Source organism: Octodon degus, unplaced genomic scaffold, assembly GCF_000260255.1.
Source record: "Octodon degus isolate 3935 unplaced genomic scaffold, OctDeg1.0 scaffold00184, whole genome shotgun sequence".
NCBI classification, from domain to species: Eukaryota; Metazoa; Chordata; class Mammalia; order Rodentia; family Octodontidae; genus Octodon; species Octodon degus.
This window is the reverse complement of record NW_004524760.1, coordinates 44,777-60,426: the sequence shown is the minus strand read 5'-3', so window position 1 is coordinate 60,426 and position 15,650 is coordinate 44,777. Positions and strand designations below refer to the sequence as shown.

Sequence of the window (15,650 nt, the reverse complement as noted above, 5' to 3'; positions counted from 1 at the left end):
CGGTCCCTGTGCTTTGCCAAGCTTATTCCAAGTAGGTGCTTTAGACCACTGAGCCATCTCACCAGCCCCCTGAACTGCTTATTGTGACCCTGTCTACAAACAAAACAAGTGGGTGTGGTGGCCTCTGGTGGCACACCTTGTAGTCCTAGCAATCAGAAGGCTGAGACAGAAGATTTGTAAGTTTCGGGGCACCCTGGACTACAAAGTGAGCTCAAGGCTGGCCTGAACTGCATAGCAGACACTCTCTCAAAATTCGCAGTAATCATCTCAGAAATCTATCTCCTTGCTAGATGGTCTTACAAAGTTTTTGGTCCTAGAACTTGAATATGGTGTCAGTCAGATAGCTCAGCAGATTAAAGCACCTGCTTATGCAGACACAGGGACTAGGGCCGGGTCCCTGGCATAGCATGCCGGCCCCACCACCAGGGCACGCTGAAACAGCGATACAGACTGGGGGTGGTGGCATGCACCTATAATCCCAGTGCTTGGGAAGCTGAAAACAGGAGGATCACTGAGTCCAGTCTGTGTAGTGAGACCCTATAACCCTGTACTAAATGTAATATATATATATATACTTGAACATGGACCTTCACTCCATCAGTTACAGATCGGTGCCAACGAGAAGACCTAATGAATGTAGCTTCAGAGGTCTCACTGAGATTCGTCTCTCTCCAAGTGAGCCCAGAGCCTCAGAAGCATCTCACATTTATTGAGGGGTAAAGGCAGACTAAGAAATGTACATAATTACCTAAATGAATACAAACTACTGTCTCTATTAACTTCCACCATTTGCCTAACACTAGGCTCACACAAATGCTAGCTGATAACATCCGAAACAAGGGATCAAAGGACAGAGTGCCTGCAGGGGAAGCTGTTATCTGCTGCATTGGGTCTCAGCTTGCCGGGAATTTGCAAACAGCCAGCAACTCTCCTCGGGCTCTGTCTGTTGTTCCCTGCTCTCTTGGGACATCAGGCTTTTGTCTCAAATCTGTATTTCTATACTCAGTTATGTGATTTTCATGTTAGATTGCATTCTGCAGCTCTTCTGAAGAAAACTGAATCCAACCCAAACCTTTATGAAAGCTAGTCTTTTTGTTAAAAGGAACAGTGCACTTTTTGTATATGGCCAAACTGAGCAAAGTATTCGCTAAGCTCATTTGATGCTGCAGTCCAGAGAATTTTCCTGACAAAAGCAACTGGCTGGTTAACACTGTACACAATGCCATAACACCCCCTCACTACAGAAGCTGCCATCTTTAGCCTAAAAGGGCTGGGCAACTATATTTCTTTTTAATTACTACCCAGTGGTGGCTCCTGTATCCAGACATGTTGAGTGTAGGGCTTCTTCTGGAGGGGAAGGACAAGCTTCCAGCCCACAGACTCATTTCCTTGGAGACCTGGGGCCCTTTGGTTGTAGGAGATGCAAACTATTGGCCTTTTGAGGGAAATGGGGTAGAAGTTGAGGATACAGCAGGCTAGACAGGACTTTATAGATTCTCACATGTAACAGATTGAGAAACTGAGGTGCCTGGTAGAAAAATTGCTTAAGATTACACTCAAAATGTTAAAGCAAAAAAAATGTTAAAGCAAAGACACCTTGAAGCCAAAGTGTGTTTTCCCTTTGAATTGTGGGGACTGGGGCTCCCCTATGGCTTCGTCAGTTTTCACAGTGATGGGAGATCAGATGTCAGCCTCAGGTCTCACCTGGATCTTGCTTTTTCTTTCTCAGTTCATCTCAAAGAAGAATCCTGAGGACATCAAAGAGGTGAGACTGCTGGGAGGGAGGGAGACTGTCCCTCAATTTCAGATCTGGAAACAGGAATGGAGCAGCTGGTACCTGGGAGAACCCCCCACGCCGCTGGTGCCCTCTTCTCACAGACCTGGCACAGCTGGACACGGCAAGTTTCTTCCCACCTTCCGGCCTCACATCCCCATAGGTGGTGGTCTGGAAGCGATACAGTGACTTCCGCAAGCTGCATGGGGACCTGGCCTATACCCACCGCAACCTCTTTCGACGGCTTGAGGAGTTCCCAGCCTTCCCCCGTGCCCAGGTGTTTGGTGAGTATCAGAGCTGATCCCTCAGCCTCAAGATGAGGGAGAGGTGGGCACAGGGACCTTGGTCAGTGGGGGCTGGAGAAAGAGGGCTAGGAACTCTGGACAGAGCCACCTTGTGCAGAGATCTGGACAGGCCCTCAAAGATGGGTATGTTTGATACATAGGGACCCTGAGGCTCCAAGTAGCCTAGCCCTTTTTGTATGGTAGGGCCTTGGTTTATTTTGAAGACCAGAAGTTTATTCTGGTCTTCAGTCTTCTGGCAGACCTGAGAGGTGAAAGGTATCACATGGCCACCAGAGGCAGGGGACAGATGAGAAACCTCTCCAGACTAACTTATAGCGTACCCATTCTCAAAATAACCCTTAACCTTAAGTCCTGGAATTGCATGAGTCCCAGACCAACATGAGATGGTTTTGAAGCAAGGTGAATGGTTGCAGCGGCCAGTTGATGCCAAGCCAGGGGACAGCAGGCTCTTCACCCTGGCAGCACCAGTGACTAAGGTAGGGTTCGAGATCTCTGCACAGCACCTAGAACTGAGCAGTGAAACTGCTGCCTGCTGTGTGACCTCAGGCAAGTCACTTCCCCCCTCAGCCTTTCTTTCCTCAGCATTGTATCAAAGCCAAAAGAAGTGATTTTTGCTTCTTGTTGATTACCTGTCGCCCCTGCCTATCACTTGAAATCCTTGAGGGCAGGAGCCACGCTTCTATCTTACATATCCCTGAACTCAGCACAGCAGTATTCAGTAAACTCCTGTGAAAAGAATGCGTAAGGAGGTGGCTCCCTCCAGGAGGAGCCCAGAAAGGCTGTGGGGAGAAGAGGAGACCAGTAGTTGCCCACAGTTTCCCAAGCCCAAGCACGACAACAGGCTTCAGAGCCAGAAGTCCCTGTGTTCACTGTTGCTCTGCCCGCCTGCTTGTCCTGGGTGGCTGTAGGCCGGTTCGAGGCCTCAGTGATTGAGGAGCGGCGAAAGGCAGCTGAGGACCTGCTTCGCTTCACTGTGCACATCCCTGCGCTCAACAACAGCCCCCAACTCAAAGAGTTCTTCCGGGTATGTGTGCCACTCTTCCATCCCTCCAAGCCTAGAAAGCCTGCCTGCCACCCCTCACTCTCCTCTGACCTTTCTCTCCTGCAGGGTGGGGAGGTGACATGGCCCTCCGAGGTCTCCAGGGACTTGCACATCCTGCCACCCCCTCTGATCCCCACACCACCCCCTGATGATCCCCGACTCCCTCAACCACTCCCTGCAGAAAGGAGGGGCCTGGAGGAGTTGGAAGTGCCAGGTACATAGGAGCTGGGGAGGGACCCAGGACTGGGGAATCCCAGGTGGGATGTGGAGGTCACACTCCTTCCTGTGATCTTAATGAAAAGCTTGGGCTTAGCTGTGCCATTTCCCCACTGAAGAACTTTAAATGGGTTGGTTTTCCCTCTTGGAGCTTTAGTTTATCTGTAAAATGGACACACATCCTAATAATAGGCTTGTTCTTCACCTATGGTTGCTGAAGGACTCATTGAGAAGGCAGCTTCAGTTTAAAAGTTGGGAAGTGTGGCACTGATGTCCCCACTGTTCTCTCCTCAGCGGACCCCCCACCATCCAGCCCTGCACAGGAGGCCCTGGATCTCCTCTTTAGCTGTGGCGGCGCAGAAGAGGTGTCAGGCACCCCTTCTAGGGGTCCCCTCTCTGAGGCCGAGCTTGCCCTGTTTGACCCCTTCTCCAAGGAAGGTAAACAGTGGAGGAGGTCACAGCAGGGGCTGGGGCCGGGGCTCCCTGGGGCCAGGGAGGGAGGCTGTGCCCCCAGCCCGCCTGGATGGCACCTGTGTAAATCTGAGAAAGGTGCCCCAGGCTGTACTCCTTGCGGGGAGTGGCAGCCTCAGTGAGCATTTGGAGTTCATTTCCAGGTGCCACAGCCCCACCCCAGGGCTGGTGGTCTGGCGAGCTGGATGCTCCTGTATGGTGAGAGTAGTGGAGGAAGGAACTACAGTTTCCTGTGATGGGCCCCTCCTCTGAAAACGCTGTGGGGGAACAGGCCCACATTGCTCTGGGGGGTGTTTCAGCTACAGCCATGGGAAGCCCCTCTGGAGACCTGGAGCTACTGCTGGCCTGGAGGTCATCAGAGACAGAAAGGCTCCCCGTGTGGATATGGGTCCTTTTTTCTTTCTTTCTGTCTGTCTGTCTGTCTGTCTGTTTCTTTCTTTCTTTCTTTCTTTCTTTCTTTCTTTCTTTCTTTCTTTCTTTCTTTCTTTTTCTTTCTTTTTTGTGGAACCAGGGATTGAACTCAGACCCTTGCATTTGCCAGGAAATGGATATGAGTCCTCCTTCTTGTACTTTCTTTCTCTCGGACCACTGACCTGACAGTCCCCAGAGCAGAGACACTGGGATTTTTCAGTCTCAGACTCATCAAGTATATGCTCTTACTGCGCCCAGAATCTGACATCCCTTTAAGAGAATCATGAAACAGTTACTTTTTTGATTCTTCCAGAGTGTTTTTAGCCCTTTTTGTTAGCTTCTCTTCTTTGCCCAGAAAACCCTAGGCCTGCTGATCAGTTTCAGGAATCTGAAGTTTCACAAGGGTGAAAAAGGCCTGGGAAGTCCAAGTCAGGATGTCAGCATCTCACCACGCCTGCAGCCTCACATCTCAGGCCGGACCGTGGCCCAGCTCCTGGCCTGGTGACCAGGGTAGGAGGGCAGCCTTTTACCCAGGGGTTTCTGTGTGCCTGGGAAGCATTCTGTCACTGGGTTACACCCCCAGACCTCTTTTCTTTCTTTCTTTTTTTTTTTTGGTGGAACCGGGGGTTGAACTCAGGCCCTTGGACTTGCCAGGGAAGCGCTTATTCCACTGAGCCATCTCCCCAGCCCCCTTTTTTTAAATTTTTTTTTTGACTGGGGAGATGGCTCAGTGGAATAAGCGCTTCCCTGGCAAGTGCAAGGGCCTGAGTTCAATCCCCGGTTCCGCCAAAAAAAAAATAATAAAAAAAAAAAAAAATTTTTTTTTTTGAGACAGTCCCATTAAGTAGTCCGTGCTGGCTTCAAATTCATGGGCTCAAATGATCCTTCTGCCTGAGCCCCCTGAGTAGCTGGGACTGCAGATACAGCACCACATCCTGTACCTGCGTTTCTTTTTCATTCTTACCATCATCCTCAATCTTCCTCTCCCCCCCTCCCCTCCCCTTTCCTCTCTTCTTCCCCCTCTTCCTCCTCCTCCTCCTCCTCCTCTTCCCCCTCTTTTTTATTCTTCCTTCCTCTGCCGCTTCCTCTGTGTGGGGATGGAATCCAGGGACGCATCAAGGCAAGCACTGCACTCCTGAGCGCCACTGCCAGTCCCTGACTAGTTCTCTTGCTCTGCTTCTTTCCCTCCTTCCTGTGCAGGGTTGATGAGGAGAAGGTGGCTTTGGAGGTGGTATCACTGGGCTGTTATACCTGACCTCTGAGTGACAGCTATCCAGATACTTGGTCCTTGCCCAGCTGAGCCCCCAGGGGACCCAATGGGGAGCTGCTTGGGGGGAGTTTTGTAGGACCCTCCCAGGCAGCACCCAGGAGTCATTTACAGTACCCCTCGTGGAAAAACTGCCAGGCCCTTGTCCCCTCTGTTGGCAGTCAGTGTGCAGAGAGACATAAGCTCCTGCACTTAGGTAGTCAGTCTGCTCGTTGTCCCTGAGCAACACAGGGAGGACTTAGACCCAGTTGGGAAGGGAGGCCCCTCGTAGCACTCCCCACTTGATAGACCTGGAGAGGATGCCCACCCTCTCCCTCTCCAGGATGGGCTGCCGTGGTACACTCTGCTCCGGTACCTTTTGCAAAAGCCCTCTTCACCAGAAACCCAGTCTTTTCTGCCAGAAGATGTCAGGGCACCTCTAGGCCAGCCTGGGAATGAGCCCCTTATTTGGGATTCTTGGGTGAAAGCACAAGATCTCAAAAAAGCTGGGTGTAGCTCAGTGGTAGAGCTTTTACTTAGCATTTGTGAGGCCCTAGGTTCCATCCCCAGCACTATTTAAAAAAAAAAAAAGCACTGAGATTCTTTGAATTCGTTATTCTGAGATGATTCCAAGGCTTGGCACATTTCTGTCTTTAGCACTGTTGGCGGTTTACCATCCTTAAGTTGAACCCTGCAATGAAAATTATTGGATGTCCAGACCAACTGGAGTTGAAAAAGGATTAAGAGCACTGACCCAGACCTAAAAAACTAAAGAGAATTCTTACCCAAAGAACTAATTAGGGGGCCGAGGAGATAGATCAGTACGATAAGCACTTTCCTGGCAAGCGCAAGGGCCTGAGTTCAATACCTGGTTCCACAAAAAAAAAAAAAAAAAAAAAAGAACTAATTAGGAATGTAGGGCTGAATTTGCAAAAGTACTTGGACTTTACCAACCAAAAAGGGTGAACTAGTTTGCTGTGCAAGGGTGACTTCTGGATTGTCCAAGCTTTGCTCCCTTCCACTGGGGACAGGCCGGTCTCCTGATGGGCGAGAAAAGTCTGGGGGTTGGAGTGGACTCAGGGAAAGGAAGAGCCTGTCTAGTCTGAAGTCTTCCCTGTCTGATTACAGAAGGTACAGGCCCCAGCCCCACCCATGTAGGTGAACTGGCAGCCATGGAAGTGGAGTCCAAAAGCCTGGACCAGGAACCCTGGGAGCCAGGAGGACAGGAAGAAGAAGAGGAAGGAGGGCCCACCCCTGCCTATCTGAGTCAGGCCACGGAGCGCATCACTCAGGCTCTTCGGGATGAGAAGACAGGCGCCTACCCTGCTGCCCTCCAAGCTTACCGAGAGGGTGTGCACATCCTGCTGCAGGGGGTGCCCAGTAAGTGGGGACCACAGGGCAGAAGGGCAGGTCTGAGTCCAGATTGTGTGGGGAAGGAAAATAAAAAGCAGTTACTGCCCCAGGAGCCCCTGCTTCTCACTCACCAGCCACATAACCTCGGGGGATTTTTTTTAACTTCTTTCTGCCTCAGTGGGAGAAGAGACACTGGCTCCAGGAGGAGGATGGGGACAATGCTCTGGGATTCTGAAGTAGCTGAGCCAAGCTCTCTCCACAGGTGACCCATCCCCTGCCCGCCGGGAAGGGGTGAAGAAGAAGGCAGCTGAGTACCTGAAGCGAGCAGAAGAGATCCTGCACTTGCACGTGTCCCAGTTGCCACCCTGAGGACATGTGGCCCTCCCAGGGACTGCAGCTCCGCACTGCCAGCCTTCTCCTGATCCCAGGGCCTGACCCCACCTCCTGGTCTTGTAACTCCAGGGCCCATTTCTGTATGTAACTGGACCAAGAATGAAGAAAGTAATGACTTCTCAGCTGTCTGCCTGCCCACCTTCTTGGAATCAGGGACCCATGCCTCTGATCCTGTCTGTCCCTATCTTGATGTGGCAGCAGCACTCCAGCCACTAACCTATCAGTTACCAGCTGAAAACTTAGGTCTGTAAGCTGCAGTCTGCAGTCCAGATCTGGCTCACTGCCTTCTTTTGTAAGACCCATGAGCTTGGGGCCAGGGAGATGGCTCAGTGGAATAAGTGCTTCCCTGGCAAGCACAAAGGCCTGAGTTCAATCCCCAGTTCCGCCAAAAAAAAAAAAAAAAAAAGACCCATGAGCTAGAATGTTTTTTACATTTCTTAATGGTTGGGAAAGAAAGAACACGCTGTGACAGGTGAAATTTTAAATATGTATAAATAAAAATTGGTCAGAATATAACCAGGTTCATTTGCATATTGTCTGGCTGCATGCTACCAAAGTTCAGTAGTTGAGACCTGCAAATCCCAAAACGTTTTAAACCTGGCTCTGCAGAAACAATTTATTGACCTCTGATCTAGAAAGAATCTTGGGGCCTGGGAGATGGCTCAGTAGAATAAGCACTTCCCTGGCAAGCATAAGGGCATGAGTTCAATCCCCGGTTCCGCAAAAAAAAAAAAAAAAAAAAAGGTATCTTCAGGGCCCCAGTATGGGATGGTGGGCTAATGAGCCAGTTTTTTGGTTGAGAAAGATGAGAAGCATAAACCAGGCATGCACCAGTACTCGAGACTGAGTCGGGAAGATCACAAATTTAAGCCCAGTCTGGACAATTTGGCAAGAGTCCATAAAAATAAAAGCACTGGGGAGAAAAGGCCTTGAGTTCAAATCTCCATACTGCCATACACACAAAACAGTGCGAACAAGAGGGAAAACAAAACAGGTGTACAAATCTAGGAGGTTGGACGAATTCTAGATAGAGGGGCATAAAGCAAGCTTGGCCGGGAAGGCGTGGCCTGTCATTGCCCCGCCCCTCACTTAGTGATTGGTTGTGGGTGGAACTACAAACCGACGCCCCAAGGATGGCCTAGGTCTACAATTTTTAACTGCGGTGCATTATGGGGAACGTAATGTCCGCTGAGCTCGCGGAACAGCAGGGGTGTGGCCGACTACGCCGCTTTGCATCTCGGGAGTTCAGCTCACCAGCTCTTGGTAAGAGGGAAGCGGGACCGTTGGAGGCCCAGGCGTGAAGACTCGCCCAGCTGGGCTGACCCTGCCCCTCCTCTCTTGCGAGAGCGGTGGGTCTGGGAAAACTGGGCGTCAGGCTGCAGCCCTCCCGGAGATGCTGAGCGCCCACCGTCTTTCCGCAGCCCACCCATGCCCGGCTGTGAACTGCCCCAGGGCATCTGCCCGGATATGTGCCCGGCTGCCGAGCGCGCCGAGCGCGAAAGGGAGCGCCGCCTGCACCGCTTCGAGGTGGTGCCCGGGTGCTGCGGGGGCCCGCAGCGCGCCGACCCGCAGCGCGCCGTGAAGGAGTACCGCCGGCGGGCCGCCGGCAAGCCCCCGCCCCCGCCCAGCCAGCTGCGTCCGCCCTCAGTGCTTCTGGCCACCGTGCGCTACTTGGCCGGACAGGTAGTTGACAGCGTCGGCGCGTCTCGCGCGGAGGTGGCCAGCTTCGTGGCGGACCGCTTGCGCGCGGTGAGGCTGGACCTGGCCCTGCAGGGCGCTGGTGACGCGGAGGCGGCTGTAGTTCTGGAGACGGCGCTAGCCACGCTTCTGGCCGTGGTGGCACAGCTCGGGCCGGACGGGGCGCCCGGGCAGGTGGATGCGGTGCTGCTGCAGACCCAGGTGCAGGAGAGCTTCGGTTCTCTGCGGCGCTGCTACGCGCAGAGCGGAGGCCCTCACCCCCGCCAGGCCACCTTCCAGGGTCTCTTTCTGCTCTATAACTTGGGTGAGTCGGGTCCTTGCATGTAGGGTTGGGGAGCCATCCATGAAAACAGTGGAGGCAGAGGACCGAAAAAGCTTTCAAAGTTTCACCATTCCCTGGGCGTGTGGCACATTATATGTAAATTCACCACTCTGGGAAGCTGAGGCCAGAGGATCTCAAGTTCAAGGCTGGTGCAGGTAATTTAGTAATTTAGTGAGACCCCGCCTCAAAAGGACTGGGGACATAGTTTAATGTGAAGGCTGTGGGGACCTTTCCTCAAAAGGACTGGGGATGTAGTTTAATGTGAAGTCTGTGGGTTTAATTCCCAGTACCAAAACAAACACCTCACCCTCACCATTTAGGGGCTGGTGATGTTGTTCAGCAGCACATTTTTGTTTTCTTTTTTCTTGTATTTATTTATTTATTTGGTAGAAGTTCTCTACAAGGTTTGGACTCGTAGTGATCCTCCTGTCTCAGCCTCCGCAGCGCCAGTTTTGGTGGCCTGAGTAGCCTACGGCCTACAGTACCAGGGATCAAACCAGTACTGTGGATTGAACCTGGGTCCTTGCTCTTGCCAGGCGGGCGCTTAGACTTCGGAACTATCTCCCCATCAGCAGCACAACAAAAAGTGAGGGAAAGGGGGGAAAAAAATACCATTTGCTCCCTCCCGGAAAAATCAATGCTCCAAATCCATCGAGATCCCACTTGAGACTTCAGCCGTGTCTTTTCCCAATTCTAGGCTTGTTTTTCTTTTTCTTTTCTTTAATTTTGTATATTTGATACAGGGTCTCACTATGTAGCTCCGGCTCACAGTGATCCTCCTGTTTCAGCCTCCCCAGAGCTGGGATTACAGGCATTGGCCACCATACTGGGTCTTGGTAGCTAGCAGGGCATGTGGTGCTGGGGATCAAATCTGGTCCGCGTGCTTGCCTAGGCAGGCACTTAGGCCTTGGGTTTTAAATAATATTGGAGGGGGCAAGGTTAAAAAAAAAAAAAAAAGTGGCCTAGGGCCTGGGGCTTTAGTTCAGTAGTGTAGCACCCACCTGGCAATTGTGAGATCTTGATTTTAGTTTCAGGTACCAAAAAAGAAAATGTTGACCTAAATAGCAATTTTCAAACTTTTTGCTTTTTGAGACAAGGGACACTTATGTAGTTTAGGCTGGCTTTGAGTTCAGTGTAACCCAGGTTGGCTCAAATTCATCACAGTGCCCAACTAGTAAATTCTATTTGTCATAAAATGCTGATTTCACAGCTCACTATTGGGTCAAAAGCCTCAGTTTACAAAGTGACCCAAGGTTACAGTGTCAGATTCCTGCAAAGGATGCTCAAGTAGAGTCTTCAAGATATGCCCTTAAAGGATTTAAGCCCTGGGGGGAAAAAAAATGCCCTTGTAGGGCCAGAGAGGCTCAGTGGCTTAAGCGCCTGCCTGGCAAGCACAAGGTCCTGAGTTTGATCCCTGGCACACACACACACACAAAAGTGGCCTTCCCCAGCAGACAGGGTAAAGTGTGTCAGAGCCAGCTTCCAAGCTGGGTGCAGAGCAGCAGAGGCAGTAGGCAACTCAAACCTCCGGCATCCTCAAGCCAGCTTCCCATCCCCGCAGGCTCCACAGAAGCCCTGCAAGAGATCCTGCAGCTGCCTGCCACCCTGCGTGCCTGCCCAGCCCTACGCACGGCGCTTGCTGTGGATTCCGCCTTCCGGGAGGGCAATACTGCCCGCCTGTTCCGCCTGCTCCGGACCCTGCCCTACCTGCAGAGCTGTGCTGTGCAGGGCCATGTGGGCCATGCCCGTCGCCTCGCCCTTGCCCGCCTTGCTCGTGCGCTGAGCACCTCCAAGGGGCAGACTTTGCCTCTAGGCTTCATGGTCCATCTGCTGGCCCTGGATGGGCTCCATGAAGCTCGAGACCTGTGCCAGGCCCATGGGCTGCTCTTGGATGGAGAAGAGAGGGTTGTGTTCCTGAGGGGTCACTATGCTGAGGAAGCGCTGCCGCCTGTGGGGACCTGCCATGTGTTAGTGGGGAGTAAGCTCCAGGGGCGCACCCTGGAGGAGGTGGTCATGACCGAGGAACAGGATGAGGTGGTACACAGATCGGTGACCCCCACATGTGGAAGATGTACCTCTTCTAGGGGGCTGGATCAGAGCAATTAGGTTTCTATTTTCATGATACCCAGGTAATAAAAGAAACTTGTTTTATAGGGACAAATCAGTAGATTTTGTTTTACTTGGGGGGCATAGAAGGGAGATGAGATACCAGACATGAAGAGAAGAGAAAGCAGACTTGTCATGGCCCTCCCACCCTGCTGGTGCCTGAGGAGAGGACATGGTAGTCCAAATTGGCATCTAGGGCTGACATTGTGCATTCCATCTTACCCACCACCCCATCAGAAGTTCATTGTCTTTCCAATTCCCACCACCATCTGTCCACTCATCTGGCACTGGGTACTTTTCAGGTATGCATAGATGGTAGAACCCCCAACTATTGCCTCTGAAGCTTGAGAGGGTACCATGGTTGTGTTCACCCCTGGCCTCAGGGGAAACACCCCATAAAAACAGGTGGGAGAGAGGACAAAAGGTTGGGGTCAGAGGTCATCCACAGGTCTCAGGGTGGCTGCTGCACCCTCCAGGGCTGCCACCACAATGCTGAGCTGCCTGTGTACCTCGGCCCATTCTTCAGATCCGATATTGGTGTTGGTGGCCCTGGAGCAGGCATTGGCCAGGCCAGGGAATGTGGCCACAGAGCCTGTCCGGGGTGCCCAGAGCACATGGCTGATGAGAAAAGGGGCAGGATGAGGGTCAGGGTGGGGCTCAGCCTGAGACACCACAAATGCCATGGCCAGCCAGGCACAAAAGCCCATTTCACCTGTCTAACAGTGGGACTTACAGCAGAGGTGCTGGAAGGACAGGCTGTATTCCCAGCTGAGACCAGTGTGCCTCCCCTCCACGAGCCTCACCCTTGTCTCTGCTTCAGCAGCTGGATTGTGCTCTAAAGCATCATACCTCATATACTCCCTTAGGCAAGTAGCCACTGTCCAGCCTTGCATTGGAACTTTGGGACAGACTCACCTGTAGTAGTGTTCCTCAGGGAAGGCACGTGGGTTCAGGAAGGCCCGTTCCAAGAGCATCAGCTGGTCATTGACCATTCGGACCTGCAGGGGGCTGGGTGAGCAGCACCTCCTAGTCACCACAGCAGCCTATAGCACCTGGCTGTGCCCTCCCTGACACCTCCCCACTGCTGTGCTTACTCAGGGCTGCCCTTCTGCAGGTCTGATATGCGCTGGCCCAAGCCTGTGGCTGCTGCCTCAAACTTCTCCACTGCAGTCACCAGAGGCCCTGAGGGGAACACCCACCACCTTAGCCCTGGCAGTGCAGGGCTCCCAGGCCTCGTGTATGGGGAAGTCTTTTTTTTTTTTTTTTTTTTTGAGGGGGAGTCTTTACCCAGGCTGATGCTGTGCTGCTCCAAGAGGGCCCCAAGGTCTTGCTGGGCAGCCTTCAGGAAGCTTTGAAGGGTTTCACTGTAGTCACTGACTTTGAGGGGCAGGAAGAAGCTGTCACTGAGCCGAAGAAGCACACTTCCTGCCATCCGGGCCACAGCTTGGTGGCTGCTGAAGTCTGCCCAGAAGACAAAAAGGCCAGCACTCAGTTTGCAGCCTGTCCTCCTAGAGCAGTGTCAGGATGACCCTTGTCCTCTCCTCACCAGGGTCTACAAACTTCTCCACGTATTCCAAGGTGTCAAAGGCTGTGTGGTAGGTGGGGTAGATACGGGCTGAGGTCTTGCTCTGAGAAAACAAAGCACAGAAGCGATAGGTTTGGGGTGGGAGGTGGAACATGTGCCCACAGTGAGCCATCATCAAGTGTGTAGACATCATCCCCCTGAGACCTTGGCACATCATGAGGGGGTTTCTAGAATTCCTATCTTACAGAGGAGGAAACAGGCTTAGATTAGCTTGCCTGCTAACACACAGCTAAATAAGATGACTGGGTTGGGTACCTTTGTGTAAGAAGAAAGTGAAACTTTGAAGACAGATAGGGGACTTTAATCCCAGTTCTTTGGCTAAGAAGCAGTGTGACCACAAGGGAGAGAAAGAGATTAGGGGAGCAGCAAATAGAGACACCAGCTCATTGCACCCCATGCCAGTACCCAAATCTGCCTAATTTCACACAGATTTAATAAATGCTGAGCTACAATTCCGTTCCCCTATACACACACCATATTTTAAGATCTTAGTGTTTGTTGTAGCCAGTATCATCCTGCAACACTTGATTGGCGGGTTTTTCATCCCTAATAGTCCTAATAGTCTGTAACACAGTAGCACATCTTATCAGTCTGATCTCTCAGAGCAAGACCTCAGCCTCTGTGTGATGAAGTAGCAGAAGGGTGTGAACACATGATCAGAGAGGTTGGGAAACCTGGCCTAGGTAACACGGCTACTGAGACAGAAGTAGGTCCCAGTCAATGCTAGAGCAGCCCGCAGGATTGGAGGGGTCTGCACAGGGCACTGGGGCTGCCCACTTACCCGGTCATAGGTGTAGGCAATGTCCATGGAGGAGATGCCCAGAAAGTGGACGAAGGGTGCATAGTCGCTGCCAGCACCTAGTGTGCCCATACTGAAGAAGGAAAAGAGGTGACACTGAGGGGCGCAAGGTTGACCCACCTGGCAAAGAGGGGGCACTGGCTGGGTTCTGATCTTACCTGGGGATCAGGCCATACACTGGGCTGGTGCGATTGGTGTACTGGATCCAGTTGTCGTAGATACTGAGACCACTGGGGCCTGGTGAGCTGATCTGGCCCAGAAAGGAATCTGATCTCAGGGCTGACCCCTCTCCAATCCCAACAGCAAGACCGAAACCACTGGGTCTCACCTGAGTCCCCAGGCTCCAGATCTCTTGTGGCCAGTAGGTCTCACAGGTGGCCTTGGCCTTCCCCATCCCATATAGCCCCACCTCACTCCTCAGCCCCACCCAGCCCATATAGTCTCAGCCCAGCCCTGTGCACCTCTTTGGCTGCAGAGAAAATGACATTCTGGACAGGGGGCGTCCCCTGCCCCCTCAGGGTAGCATTGGCTGTGGGAGGAACAGAGAAAGAGTTGAACCGAGCCCCTTCTTTATTCCCGGCCCCAGCCTAGCCTGGCCCAGTGCCCACCCCTACCGAACACGGAGATGTCCACGTTGATGTACGCCACCATGCGCTCCTGCAGCTTGCTGAAGAACTCCTGCGGCCGGCCGGGGCGAGGACACCTCAGTTCAGCGCTGCCCTGCCCAGAATTCCCTTTCCAACCCCCGACCCTGTGAAGCTCACTCACCTCTGTGAATTCCGTAGAGCCAATGAGCCCAAACTCCTCTGCCCCCCAACTGGCGAACACGATGGATCTGCGGGGACGCCAGGTGCCTGGTGCAAGGGCATAAAGACTTGGAGGGCAGCGTCCCCCCTCCATTCTTGGTGGCTTAGGGGAAAGGTTAAGTGCATGGGGAGGCATGGGAGGAGAACAGCTGGGAACAGTGGAGCAGTGACAGGAGGGCTTGGCACCTCTTCAGTCACTCTGTCCTGGAGGCTCTGTTACCCTTCCAGCCTCCTCTCTGTGACAATCACCCCAAAACCAAACTCACTGGGCTAGGGGTCTCTTCTGCCAGAACACCCACACCCACCCACCCCACACACACATGTGCATATGCACTAGGCATGATCTGGAAGACTTCTCAACCATCCTTCTTCCACCAGCCCATAGGACATTGGCTGAGGATGCACAGTGCTTCCCTAAAGCTTAGATGCCCTTGACTCAATCCTCACAGTGAAGTTTCTTTTCTTTTTTTGCGGAGCTGGGGATTGAATTTAGGCCCTTGCACTTGCGAGGCAAGCGCTTATTCAACTGAGCTATCTCCCCAGCCCCAGTGATGTTTCTATTGATAGCTGAAGAAACTGAGCCACAAAGGAGTAAAGTGACTCCACTGTGGCTGGTGGGCAGAGGTCACAGCTGGAAGGCAGCAGAGTGGATCCCACACGGGCGTCCACAGCATCCTGTGCCCTGTGCCACCCGCAGTCTGCGCCTACACTGTGGTGGGCCACATTTTCCTCACCAACCCCCATGGTGCCACATGCTCCCGGGTTTGCTCCCAGCTGGTCCCTTTAATCACTCACCCTTTTGTTTGCAATGAAAATTTTTAAAGTATAACAGGATTGATCATATACTTGCAATTACAAATCCCCACATGTTTGGGCCAAAAATGCATAATCTGAATCTAATCAGACACATGAAGGAACATGTCAAAATGTCAGGCTTGTGAAAGACAAAGAACAGCTACGGAACTATTACACATGAAGGCAAGGAAAGCACACAGTGTCACCTCCCCCACACACTAGATCTTAGACCAGAAGATTCTTTTGCTGTAAAGATCATATTGAGACATTGACAAAAATCATTAATTTTCTTTTTTTTTTTTTTTTTGTCAAGTAACAAGCATTTATA

The 15,650-nt window shown here is 52.2% G+C and overlaps 3 protein-coding genes across 4 annotated transcripts in view; 2 read left to right on the top strand and 1 right to left on the bottom strand.

The window, feature by feature from the left end:
* The window catches only part of Snx15 (sorting nexin 15), a 9,114-nt gene extending 1,525 nt beyond the window's left edge, over positions 1-7,589 (top strand). Inside the window, exons 2-8 of one of the 2 annotated variants that reach the window (XM_004643731.2) lie at positions 1,730-1,765; positions 1,938-2,058; positions 2,988-3,103; positions 3,188-3,335; positions 3,632-3,775; positions 6,594-6,845; positions 7,081-7,589. In XM_004643731.2, the coding sequence (XP_004643788.1) occupies positions 1,730-1,765; positions 1,938-2,058; positions 2,988-3,103; positions 3,188-3,335; positions 3,632-3,775; positions 6,594-6,845; positions 7,081-7,187 (924 nt within the window). In that variant the 3' untranslated portion in view covers positions 7,188-7,589. The remainder of the gene's footprint in view (positions 1-1,729; positions 1,766-1,937; positions 2,059-2,987; positions 3,104-3,187; positions 3,336-3,631; positions 3,776-6,593; positions 6,846-7,080) is intronic. The other variant, XM_004643732.2, reaches the window with a different exon arrangement.
* Positions 7,590-8,382: 793 nt separating this feature from the next.
* Positions 8,383-11,382, top strand: Sac3d1 (SAC3 domain containing 1). Its single transcript, XM_004643806.2, has 3 exons — positions 8,383-8,474; positions 8,633-9,213; positions 10,793-11,382. The coding sequence occupies exons 2-3, from the start codon at positions 8,640-8,642 to the stop codon at positions 11,335-11,337; spliced, it is 1,119 nt and encodes a 372-aa protein (XP_004643863.1). The 5' UTR covers positions 8,383-8,474; positions 8,633-8,639; the 3' UTR covers positions 11,338-11,382.
* A 386-nt stretch (positions 11,383-11,768) lies between these two features.
* Positions 11,769-15,650, bottom strand: part of Naaladl1 (N-acetylated alpha-linked acidic dipeptidase like 1) — a 13,161-nt gene continuing 9,279 nt past the window's right edge. The window contains exons 9-18 of the mRNA XM_004643730.1: positions 14,490-14,575; positions 14,336-14,399; positions 14,183-14,250; positions 13,880-13,971; positions 13,704-13,794; positions 12,884-12,965; positions 12,625-12,798; positions 12,432-12,519; positions 12,253-12,345; positions 11,769-11,955 (exon numbers count right to left, since the gene is read on the bottom strand). Coding sequence (XP_004643787.1) covers positions 11,769-11,955; positions 12,253-12,345; positions 12,432-12,519; positions 12,625-12,798; positions 12,884-12,965; positions 13,704-13,794; positions 13,880-13,971; positions 14,183-14,250; positions 14,336-14,399; positions 14,490-14,575 — 1,025 coding nt within the window. The remainder of the gene's footprint in view (positions 11,956-12,252; positions 12,346-12,431; positions 12,520-12,624; positions 12,799-12,883; positions 12,966-13,703; positions 13,795-13,879; positions 13,972-14,182; positions 14,251-14,335; positions 14,400-14,489; positions 14,576-15,650) is intronic.